The following is a 13,173-nucleotide window of genomic DNA, read 5'->3' as shown; positions in this document are numbered from 1 at the left end:
CAATCACACATGAGGACACCATGAGTTGGAATTGATTCAATAGCAACTAACCACAAAAATAACATATTATACATTACTTTTTTGAACATACATTTCAACTTAGAATTCGGCTACCATTATTTAGCATCTAAGGAGCCTGAGTGATGCAATGGTCAAGTGCTCAGCTGCTATCGAAAGGTTGAGGTTCAAACTCACCCAGCGGCTCCACAGGACAAAGACCTGGTGATCTGCTCCCATAAAGATTACAGCCTAGAAAACCCTGTGGGCAGTTCTACTCTGTCACATGGAGTCGCTGTGAGTCAAAACTCAACTCGATGGCGCCTAACAACAATATTTAGTATCTAGAATCTACTACTAACCAAGAGAAGAACTTAATGTAAGTTTTGCTTTCTTTCTCCCACACACTCATCCTCTGTTTCATTTGTTTATTTAGTTTTAGGCTTTTGTTGTTGTTGTTTTTACACTACACATTGACAATTATTTGGATTAAGCCATATTCCACCAGTTTCTTTACTCAATATTCTTTCTCGTTTCCTCTTTAGTTATTTCATTTTTTGCTTTGTTGGGGTACACACTCAAATAATTACTATAGAAAAGCCTTTTGGGTATTAAACTTTATGACTTCTTACATATACTGGCGTGTTTCTATTGTCTCATTTGGCTACTGGCTCAGCTGAGTACAGGATTTTAGGTTCAAAATAATTTTCTCTTACAATCTTTTCCATCACTGTCACCTATGAAAAGTGACAATCTGATTCTTTTTCCCTTGTATATAAACTGCCCCCTGCCACTCTCTAAATACTTTTAAGATTTTTCTCTTTATTCTTGGAGATCTGATATTTACTCAGATGTATGTTAGTGTGACAATTCTTTTCTCATCTGCTGTACTTAGTACTTAATGTGTCCTTCACATGTTAGGATTCAAACCTTCTTCATTTGCTAGAAATTTCCTCCTCTTCCTGTACCTCCTCTCCGTCTTCTTTCCCTTTTCTTCCTCCTCTACCTTGTCTTACTTCTCTTTCTTTTCTTTTTTTGCCTTCTTTTCTTTCTCTTGCCTTCTTTTCTTTCTCTTCCTCTCCTCATCTTCCTTCTCTCAATTTTACAACTCGTCTTAGAGATATATTGGATATTCTGAATCCGACGTACATGTTTCTTGACTTTTCCTTCATTCTTTCATTCCTCTTTGTCCTTTTTCACTGTGCTCTGGGAAAATTAACTTAATATTCCAGCTTATTAATTTGCTTTTCATCTGTGTCCATTGTACTCCTGAACTGTTTATCCTTTTAAGGGTTGCATTGTTCAGTTGTGTCTCCCTGAAGATATTACTCCTATATGTTTTTAACTCCTTTTCTGTTTGCCCTATAAATCCTTTTCACCAGATGTTAATTGTTCTGTTTGTTGAATTTGGTGCCTCCCTCTCATTTTGCTAGTTCCCAAGTATAGTGGCACTTTGTTTTATGCACATTCTTGTATTTGAGAACATTAACCTGCCTTGAGCGATTGCAAAAGGGGAATGGAATGCGTTTCCAGGACCAGTAGCTTGTCTTCCTGATGTGCAGAGTCCTCACCATTTTACACTGGGGCACTGCTCTTACATTTCTTGCTGCCCACCACAGTGCTTTGTCCTGAGGACAATATTACTGTTTATTTCTTAGCCCAAAAGAAGGAGGATGAAAGGGTCTAGCTTTCCTGTTAATAACATAACTGAACCTCTTGTAGATATTGATGCGCAGCTTGAAGTTCCCCTGAAGTTAGCTTATGTTTACACCAGTTTTATCTGAAGATATTTTGCGTTATGGTTTCCTATGGTTTTATTTCTCCACTAATTGGATCATATTTGAGTTCTCTTGTGATTCTTCAACATTTCTGATTCATCGATGATACTCTTGATTGTTTTTCTAGGCATTTACAAATTTATTTTGTTTTTTAAATATATTTTTTGCCATTTCATGGGACTTTTAGATGAATGGTAGGATTCATGCAATGTTCAGTCTGCCGTCTTCACTCAATTCCCTTCTAATTTTATTTAAATAATATTTTATTATGTTTTTGGTGAAAATTTATACAGCAAATTAAGCCCCCCCCAATTTCTTTTTTTTTTCTAATTTCTTAAAAAGAGAAATTAAATTTAGCTTTGTTTTATCATAATTCAAACAATTGTTTAAAATACAGTCCTGTACCATATAACATCCGTTCGGGCAACATCTGACCACATAACATGGCCCCATAACATTATAATAGAGTTCAGAAATCCCAGAGAATGGGATGTAGTGGACATAACTAAATGTGGCAAACACAACAGCTTCCTGCATGCAACGTGCCTCTTGTATACAAAGCAATTGTGCTTGCCAGGTGTATAATGGTACAGTACATGTATAACCTATAATACATATGTCTTGATAGTCATAATAAATGCCTATGTTACTGGTTTATGTGTATACTGTACCATACTTTCTATTGTTATTTTAATGTGAACTTTCACTACTTACAAATAAAAAGTTTATGATTTAACAGTGTATGCTTCAACTGGTAGGCAGCAGTATCCAGTCTTATGTATCAGATGTCTCTTGAGTGTTATAGTATTATCTATCTGTTTAATTTTCTTTTGAAATTATTACCGTGAAGTTCATCATGGCTCACAAACACAGCAAAACCAGGGCTAGTGATAGCAGCAGCAAGAGGCAAAGGAGAAGTATCTATCTGGAAGTGAAACAAAAGGTTATGAAACAACACGAAGGTGGAAAATTAGTGAATGCTCTTGCTCGCGATTTAGGCATGTTTGCACAATGTCTGAATCATGTTACGTCTCATTTCACAGAACGTATCACGGATGTTAAGCAATACATGACTGTATAGTTACCTTTACCAACATAAAAGTAATCACAAACACATTTGGTTGTTATTCTGAGCTTAATGTTGGTAAGACAAACAGTTGTTTCTCAAAAGGAAATAATAAAACAGTAGGTGAGAAGAAATATGTCAGTGTAGGCACGAATGAATAACTGGTGTTCCATAATGATTTTTTCTCTCTCTCTACAAATCTATTAGTCTATTTGCTACTGAATAGGCATGTTGTTAAATCAAATAAAAAGGCATATGCATCCAAATTTGAGACATATGTGTGTGTGTATATATATATACGTCATGAACATGTTCTCTTCACTTCCTTATAAACACCAGGTTCGGCAGCATGGCATATTGGAAAGTGCATTGGCTTTGAAACTGGGCACAATTCCTAATATGTCTTCTGAAATTTTCTGACTTGTCTTTAAAAGTTGAATAGAAATAGCTATAACACTTTGAAAATGATAAAGTACCATGTAAATTGAAAGGCAACATTGTGAAGAATGAGAATTCCAGAACACTTAATTGTGCTCATGAGGAACCTTTACACAGAGCAAGAGGCAGTTGTTTGGACAGAACAAGGGGATACTGATTGGTTGAAAGTCAGGAAAGGTGTGCGCCAGAGCTGTATTCTCTCACCATACCTATTCAATCTGCATGCTGAGCAAATAATATGAGAAGCTGGACTATATGAAGAAGAACAGGGCATCAGGATTGGAGGAAGACTCATTAACAACCTGCGTTATGCAGATGACACAACCTTGCTTGCTGAAAGTGAAGAGGACTTGAAGCACTTACTAATGAAGATCAAGACCACGGCCTTCAGTATGGATTACACCTCAACATAAAGAAAACAAAAATCCTCACAACTGGACCAATGAGCAACATCATGATAAATGGAGAAAAGATTGAAGTTGTCAAGGATTTCATTTTACTTGGATCCACAATCAACAGCCAGGGAAGCAGCAGTCAAGAACTCAAGAGATGCATTGCATTGGGTAAACCTGCTGCAAAAGACCTCTTCAAAGTGTTGAAGAGCAAAGATGTCACCTTGAAGACTAAGGTGCACCTGACCCAAGCCATGGTATTTTCAATAGCATCATATGCTTGTGAAAGCTGGACAACGAATAAGGAAAACCGAAGAAGAGTTGACACCTTTGAATTGTGGTGTTGGCGAAGAATGTTGAATATACCATGGACTGCCAGAAGAATGAACAAATCTGTCTTAGAAGAAGTACAACCAGAATGCTCCTCAGAAGCAAGGATGGCGAGACTGTGTCTTAATACTTTGGACATGTTGTCAGGAGGGATCAGCCCCTGGAGGAGGACATCATGCTTGGCAGAGTACAGGGTCAGCGGAAAAGAGGAAGACCCACAACGTGGTGGATTTACACAGTGGCTGCAGCAATGAGCTCAAGCATAACAACGATTGTGAGGATGGCTCAGGACCGGGCACTGTTTTGTTCTGTTGTGCATAGGGTTGTTCTGAGTTGGAACCAACTCGATGGCACCTAACAACAGCAACAAATTGAAAGATAGAAAAAGAAAGATTGTCACAAAGCAGAAGAATTGTCACATAGCAGGACTGTCACATTGCAGAAGAAACCATTTTTGTGGCTGCATATTTAGGAATCATTTGACCCCTCCCTCACCCTATACCCCAAAATGATTATGTCCTTACAGCCTAGGTTTAATTATCGCATCTATCCGTTTGCCTCGGGAAGAAAAATGAAGATAATGAGTAAGCAAAGTGACATATTAAATCTACAGATGGATAAAGATATGTCCTATTGAAACACTTTTGTTCTTGCAATATCAAGTCCAGTTTCATTTTCTGGTGTAGTTAAAGTGTGGTGGGAGGCTTACCTGAGACTAGAAGGCACTGATCTTTGTAAGGTATTGCTCCTGAAGAAACATCCCTGGTGCTCAAAGGAATGGGTTGGAGTGAACAGACACCCTTGCAGAGGCAGGAAGCCTCACAGGTGAGGAGGAAGAAGAGGATGACACCCCAAAGGCAAGTCAGTTCATTCCAAGACCAGTTCTTGAATTCTAAGTAGTTTTCCAAGCTCATTGTCTATCTCAGGAACATGTAGGCTGCTAAACTAGTGTTTCAGATCTGGGTTAGTGCTCACTTCAACCACAAAGAAACGGCTCTGTGCAATCATAAAACTGGCTCTTCCTGTTTGCAAAGGAGTTTCAGGTAGCTTATTTATAAAATTTCTGCTGAATGTGAAGATCACTCCCTAACAAGAAGTCTTCCCTGATCCCACAGAAAAACCAAACCAAACCCCCTGCCATCAAGTCTATTCTGCTCATGGCAACCCCAGAGGGCTCACAAGGCTATAAATCTTTATAAAAGCAGACTGTCACATCTTTCTCTGGCAGAGCTGCTGGTGGTTTCCAACCAACGACCCTTCGGTTAGCAGCTGATCTCTTCAATCATTGCACTACCAGGGGTCTTTTCTGATCCCACAAAGTAGGTCAAAATCCTGTGTCTTGCCCTCAGAGCATTTATGTCAGTTTAGAAGTAGCTGTCCATTTCCTCATAGGTATGAATTCTGGATCACTGAGCCAAAGGTAGAAAGACTGAGTGGGACAAAGTATTTTTCCACCTTCTCTCAGGTGGCAAGCCTCGGGATGTTTTCCTCAAGTCAACACCAAATTCCTTATGACTAATGGACACCCCTCCCATATTTTGGCAATCTGCTGGCCTTAGTTTTCCACGCCATGGGCCACATTCACTGTCGTCACTGGTGTTTTAGAGGGAAGCTGGGAAAAGCCAGGCGGATTCAAGCCTGGTGCCACTCTGAAGTGGGTGCCTAGGAGAATGGACTAGGCAGAAGACCAGCCAGAGTTCAAATCACTCACCTTGCTAGGTGTGATTATCCTCACATGTCAAATGGGATACTTGAACTATATAATCACATAATCTCCATGTCCCCTCAACCCCTGATATGTTGTGCATTTTGTGGTTCCATCTCTGAAATTAATTTGTGTTTTAATTTTATAGACAGAGTATTTTGGTTCTTTCCTCCTCCTCTCCTAAACTAACTGTTGCTTTAAGTAAAATTTCTCATAAAACCTAAAACTATGCTTCCATTTCAGAATCCACAAATATTACTTACAGACCTACTTGTTTCTTTTAACTTGGTAGGAATGTCTATGTAATATGATTTCAAATGTGGCTTTAAAGAATTAGAATGAGAGGGTCTCAGATGACGGCCGATATATAGGATAATCCACGGAGCAGTAAACAGCCTGGAAAAAAAAAAAAAACTATTGAATCAAAGAAGAAAAATAGTTTGGAAAAAACTTTTCTGGAATTACTGAATTTCCTTGTCTCTCGAAAATATGTCATTTCCCTGTGAGACTATATGGGTATATGTGAGTCGTATAAGGGTATATGACTGACCGTCATACCCTGGCAGTTTTAAATTATATTAAAACACTACTATATTTAGCTATGTGGGAGAAAAGACATTTAGTATGAGATTTTAACTTCTAAGTGTAATCAACAGAGTTGTCCAATCATCTTCCAAATAGTGCCTCAAATTCACATGCAATATACAGTCCCCAGTTTGTGGTTATGAGGAGCCCTGGGGGCTCAGTGGTTAAAGCACTCAGATGCTAACCAAAAGGTTAGTTGTTCAAACCCACCAGCCACTCCGTGGGAGAAAGATGTGTCAGTATGCTTCCGTAAAGATTTACAACCTTGGAAAGCCTATGAGGCAGTTCTACCCTGTCCTGTAGAGTTGCTATGAGTCAGAATTCACTCAACAGCAATGGATTTGGTTTTGGATTTTTATGCAGTTATGAAGTTGTCCTGGTAGCACAATGGTTAAGCACCTGGCTGCTAATCAAAAGGTTGGAGGTTTAAACACACCAGCAGCTCTGGAGAGAAAAAAAAAAAAAAACCTGGAAATCTGTTCCTGTAAAGATTTAAAAAAAAAAAAAAAAAAACAGCCTACAAAACCCTATGAGGCAGATCTACTCTGTTATGTAGGGTCACTATGAGTCAGAATCAGCTCGACGGCACACAATAACGTGGTTATGAGCGTTCTTTCCTACAAGTAATCACAGTTTTGGTCACTGAGGACCAAAAGCATACAGTGCCACAGAGTGCTGTGACTTGGATGCAGCCGCCAGCTGCTGAAACTTACAAATCCTACATGTTTTCCTCTGAAATGAACTAGCTCAGGGGATGAGTGAGGCAAATCCGTAGTATATAAGGTCTTCCAGAAAGCCTTTCCCCACGGTCCTTCTCATTCCCTGGGGAAGCCACCTCTGTTCCATCAGGGGAAGTAGTGCTAAGAACTCAAAGAGGACGAGAGGGAGAATGTGAAAGCCCACGCAGACTGCTCAGCAGCTCCCCATTGCCTCCAGAATGAGGCCACGCTGTTCATGCAGACATTTAGGGCTCCTACCATCTGTGCCCAGCTGATATTCGCAGGCTCACCCACACTCAGGATAGTAGGGGATGGGATCGTAGAGGTAACAGGGAGTCAGACCATGCAAGGCCTTGGTCAAAAACTTGACTTTGACTCAGATGGAAGCCATTATAGGCTCTGAGCAAAGAGTGACAAGATTTGCCTTATGTTTTATCCTTACTTGCTCTTTTCAAACACACCCAACATTTCCAGCTACTGGCCCTATTCACCCTGAGTGACCTCCTCAAGAATCCCTGCCCACAACAAACTTATTCTGTCTTCAGTGTCCAACTGCAAGGCTCCTCCTACAGAAGCCGCTCTGATTCCTCCAGGAAGAAGGAACCCTTCCTTTTGTTCTAATCCTACGGACAGTCAAAGTACTTGGTTTAGATCAAAATTACGGTTTTTGCCATTTTTCTACCTTAATGTTTACTCTAAGTAAACTAAGATTCCTCCAGAAAGATGTGACCCTTCCTTTTGCTTTAATCTTACGGAAACCAACGTAATAGCTTAGACCAAAATTCCAGCTGTTTCCATTTTCTGCCTTATATTAATTCTTAGGAGTTAGATGACAGAGTTAGATACGTCTTGCTTTACCCTCGGCCGGATCGCAAATCCCTCAAGGCATGGATTACATGTTATACAGCAGCACAGGGGTTCTACCTCAGCTGTGAAAGAGGCCAGGTGCCTCCCTGAGCTCCTGAGCTCCATTTCCAAGCCCTCAGCCATATGACAACAGTTTTGTCAACAAGTCCAACAGTTAAGTCCATTCACACTTCTGAAAACACAGTGAGTGGTAATATTCATATTTTTAAAAGTTAAGAGGAAACCGATGTCTCAATTTTTTTTCTGACTAAAACTGCTTTGGACATAGCCACCTGCTCTTACTCTTCAGATGGAATTCTCTCTCCTTCATAACACTGCAGTAACTCATTGTCTTTGTTATTTGTTTTGGGACTCATATTGTCCCATCATCTTTGTTAGCTTGATTTGTTTCATCTTTTACCTTCACTAAAGAGTAAATTCTTAGGAGATATATTTTTGCATGCTACCTGTCTCCTCACCCACTAGCCCTGGATCAAAATTACCTGATGATGCTTTATTTGTACGGCTTTTCTCCCAATCTTCCACTGCAAATGAAATATGAAAAAAGAGTCTAAAGCTATACTTCTGCCTCTGTTACAACAGGATTTTGTGCCACTCTATCTAGACTTTGAGAATTTTTTCAAGCGGAACATATACGTGCGAATCAGAGACAACTGGAACCGGCCTATCTGCAGCAGCCCAGCGTCTCGGTTCGATATAATGGAGAGGGTGTCAGATGACTACAACTGGACATTTAGGTGAGGCAGTCACCTGGAGGGGGTTGGTTGAAAGACAATTATTTTCAAGGAAATACTAATACGGGGCATCAGATTTCCGATCTCAAGAAACAAAGGACATGGAACTGGCTAGTCTTCCATGCTCAGCCTTCCTAAGCCCTTGTAATGCCAGTGGAAGAAGCCACAGTAATTAAGTTGTCAAGGGTGTCTGTTTATATTGCAACTAAAGCTAGATATATGCCAACAGGTGCAGGAGCTGACACAGAAAGCCACCAGGTGGGGCCCTTTTCAGTTTTATTGACAAATTGTGCCCTCGTAATTCTCATTGAAAGAGAAAGGGATCGGCATAGCTCTTGTTCATTTTGAAAGTCTGCTGGAATTAAAAACAGCCTATGTGTCATGAAAGCAAGTGCCCAAGGAAAACCAGGGCTAAGTCGGACTTAGGATGTCTCTCTCCAATGTTCTACCAAACTTCAGTACGAGTTTATTTTTCCCTAAAGGCAAGCCCTGTTGTGGTAACAGTAGTGCAAGTTAAAAAAAAAAAAAAAAAAAAAGCAGAAAGAAAATGTATGATTTAGGGTAGGCACAAGGCATCTTTGTGAGAGTCTTTTATAGGGCTCTAGGTAGTGCAAACAGTTAAGCACTCAAGCACTAATCAAAAAGTTGGTAGTTCAAACCCATCCAGAGGCACCTTGGAAGAAAAGCCTGGAGACCTATTTCTAAAAGTTCACAGTCTTGAAAATCCCATGGAGCACAGTTCTACTCTGCAACACATGGGGTCATGATGAGTTGGAATTGACCCAACAGCAATGGGTTTGGATTTTCGTTTGTTTGTTCAGAATGATATTAAATGGGAAAGCACTTTGTGCTCATTTGCCCCTCTCTCTGCAGGTTTACTGGAAAGATCATCAAAGATGTCATCAATATGGGCTCCTATAACTTCCTTGGCCTTGGAGTCAAGTACAATGAATCTATGAGGACAGTAAAGGATGTTTTAGAGGCATATGGCGTGGGCGTGGCCAGCACCAGACAGGAGATGGGTATGTGCATTCACTATTTTGATACTTTGTCCAATTGGATCTCCAGTTCCTTGTGCTGACTGTCAAATCCAGATCATATCTTGATTGTGCACCTCAAAAAGCTATTATAAAGTACAAAAAGGACAGGAGATATGAAAATCTTTGGGGAATTTCAAGGATTATGCTGTGGCAAGGTGGTTTCTTAATTGTATGTTTTAACTCTCCAGAAAAAATAACTATGGATCACACTATCTAAAATAGCATTCATTGTGCCTCCTCCACCAAGTCATTTTCAGTCCCTTTATTCCACTTTTTTTAATGGCATCTATCACTGACTAAAATGACCTTGCCTTTGCATTTATATATTGCCTGTCTTCTCCACAGAAACATAAGCTTCATGACTAGAGGGGTTCGCTCTTTTGACTGTTGTATGTCAGTACCTAGGGCAGTGCCTGGCACATAGTAGGCCCTCAATAGAGAACTGTGAATGAATGAATGAATGAACAAAGTGGAACAGACTGCCTGTATATTTGTCTTTTAGCTAGAGTATTTTTCTCTTAAAGGAGTGAACTCGTGAGAAGAAAACATCCTGTCTTCACTTCAGGGAAAAGGAATACACAAGCTTCCTCTTATAGAGTACTTTGTGATTCCTGGCACACTTCTTTTTTTTTTAATATGATCTCCTCTATTCCTCACAAAAACCCTGTAATGTGGTGTTATTCCCATTTTCTGGAGGAGGAAACTAACCATTGCGATGTCTAAATGATGTGCCCAGAATGGTGCTTAATTAACCATCCTACTTCCCAGTATAGCTACAGCTTTTTCTGCTACAGCTTCCCGCCCGAGGTAACACATGCAATGTTAACAAGGTCAGTTCCAGGCCTAAGAATCAGGGGTAAGTCTGCTAAAAAGGGGTTGACCATTAATGAAAACGGAACCACAGGCCCTGTTGGATAAAACCAGCTCTCAGAAAGGGCTTTAAAAAACAAAGGGCTTTGCTACAATTAAAAACAATTAACAATTACGTTACTTTTTTTATCCACACATTAAGTAAATACTTAGCTACGGCTCCAAAGTTAATAAGTGGTTGCCCAGGTTTCTTGTAGAAGACATCTTATGTGTTTTCATTTTGAAGACTAATAGTTGGAGATATAAACAGGCTGCAGGGGCAAAGTTCTCTTCCGCTTAGAAGAACTGGGTCAGTCACAATGCCCATCTGGAGATGGGACAGAGACTGGGAAAATACTCCCAGCCACAACAGACATGGAGTCAATAACCTTCTGGAATGTGTCCTCTGGCACTGGTAGCACCAACCCCAGACAGGAGCTGATGACTCCCTTACTCCGTGAGACAGAACACCCCCCATCACAGCTAGCAACTTAAGTAAGGAAGGCAGCTTAGCACAGCCAAGGGTTAGCCTGCGATGGAGGCCAGGCGTGGGACATGGACCCCTGATTCTGCAGTCTCAACGTACTTGGAAAAATCAGGCAGAGATGCAGTTGCTTGGCTGGGACTGCCCATAGCCTAAATTCTTTCTCCACCTACTCATCCTTCTGAATCAATGGACTATTGTCCTGCTTCATTTAGCATTTCAGCTCCGGTTCAGTGAAGAGGATTTTAACATTTTTTCAAGTTAACAGTGAGAGACTAGTTTTAGACAAATACACAGCCTAAGCGAGGGTTCAACAAAGAAAGAGGGAGAGGGAGGGAGGGGTAGAAGGAAGGAGGGACGGAGGGAGAAAGGAAAGAAGAAAGACAAACGGGGCATTTGAAAATATTCTGCAGCATAAATAATAATCTTACTACAGCACGCAAGAGTTCGGAGGAACATCATTTTAAAAGCCAGTTATTCTAAACACTACAAGTAACTTTTGGGAAGCATAGGCTTTACAGCCTTAATATGTAACAGTGCCAATGGATTAAAAATGACAACTCGGGAAGGTAGAGGTTTAGCAATATTTGGTAACCCCAATAGCTTTCCGAGAGACTAGAAGAGTGTAAGAACTTTTCATCACTGAAAAGTAACACTCCCAGAGCTTTTAAAAATAGTGTTCAAAGCTCTAAGAAAGTGGAGGGGGCAATAAGGAAAGTAACAACTCATATTATAAAAAAGAAAACAAAAAAGGAAATTGAGAGGAAGCATTTAAAATATAGTAAAAGGCAAGACCACATATACTATTTTGACTTCCCTCCAAAAAAAAAAATTGTAACTAGAGAATATCTGCCTATTAAAAATAACAAGACTAAGATTTGGCCAAAAATCTAAATTCAACTTTGCAATGTAATTAAAAGAAGAAGAAAACACACACTCAAGAGAAAACTAAATCTACTCCAAAGATAGGTCCCAGCTAGGCACCTGGCTCTGCCTCCCTGCTACAACCATCACCACCAGGATGCCTTCATGCCAGGAGGGAAGTCAAGTCAGTTAAAAGAGTAGCAAAGGAAGTGCCCAAGACATCAGTAAGGTTATGTCCAACTCAGGGCCTGCAAAAATTAAACTAACCCCGAAATAAACCCGGAAAGAATCCACCTCCAGACAGATACATAAACCAAAAACCAAACCCAGTGCCATCGAGTCGATCCCGACTCATAGTGACCCTATAAGACAGAGTAGAACTGCCCCATAGAGTTTCCAAGGAGCACCTAGCGGATTCAAACTGCCGACCCTTTGGTTAGCAGCCGTAGCATTTAACCACTACGCCACCAGGGTTTCCGACAGATACATACTGAAGCGTAAATGCTGTTTTTAAGGTGTGAAATGATGTGTTGTACAAGTAGAAATTAGTGGACTACAGAAATAATGCAGGCCTGGACTCTCTTGTCAGACAATTTAACATTCTATGGCTGATAGGGATGGGGCTGTGCGATTTTATATCCTGAATATGAGGCAGAGGGAAATGGCACTTTGGAGTCATAGTGAAGCATTTAACCCGTCTTCAACATTTTGAATTCCTATCTTCTATACTCTTATTGTTTTCCGTTGCAGTGCTCCCTGATCTTGGCTGTCCCTTTCAAATTCTGCACTGTATGTGACATCTTTAGTAATGACAATCTAGTTTTCTCTAACAACTTTGTAAATTTTATGTGAACAATTAGTTTTTGAGTCTTGGTATATATAATATTAAATTATTAATTAGTAGATTAATTATTCATTAGTAAACTCTAGACCTAACAGACCCTCTCTATGGCTCTCTCCCTGTGCACTTAAAAGAGAGTTTTGGTCCACTTTCCTCTGGTTCACATATTTAAATAATCTAAAATCTATTAGAAATAATAAGTGGTTCATTAAATTAATTCATTAAAGAACAATTTTTTTAATTCATGTGATATAATCAACAATCAATAATAATCAGTAAGAGGATATACTGGATAAGAAATATCATTAATAATGAGCAAAAATAGCAAATACCTAGGAAATAAACTTACTTTTAAAATGTATAGAACTGATTTGAAGAAAATAATAAAATTTTAAAAAGGGCTTAAAAGAAGGCTTAAAAAATTTTTGAAAGAAATACCATATTCTTGAGAGGGAATACCCCACATATTTTAATGCTATCAATT

The 13,173-nt window shown here is 39.7% G+C and overlaps 1 protein-coding gene across 1 annotated transcript in view; it reads left to right on the top strand.

Annotated features, from left to right (window-relative positions):
• The window catches only part of SPTLC3 (serine palmitoyltransferase long chain base subunit 3), a 179,058-nt gene that overhangs the window by 55,215 nt on the left and 110,670 nt on the right, over positions 1 to 13,173 (top strand). The window contains 2 exon segments of the mRNA XM_003411470.4: positions 8,460 to 8,614; positions 9,485 to 9,633. Coding sequence (XP_003411518.3) covers positions 8,460 to 8,614; positions 9,485 to 9,633 — 304 coding nt within the window.

This window comes from Loxodonta africana, chromosome 24 (genome assembly GCF_030014295.1).
Source record: "Loxodonta africana isolate mLoxAfr1 chromosome 24, mLoxAfr1.hap2, whole genome shotgun sequence".
NCBI classification, from domain to species: Eukaryota; Metazoa; Chordata; class Mammalia; order Proboscidea; family Elephantidae; genus Loxodonta; species Loxodonta africana.
The sequence above is the reverse complement of the archived record's forward strand: the minus strand, read 5'-3'. Positions and strand labels throughout refer to the sequence as shown.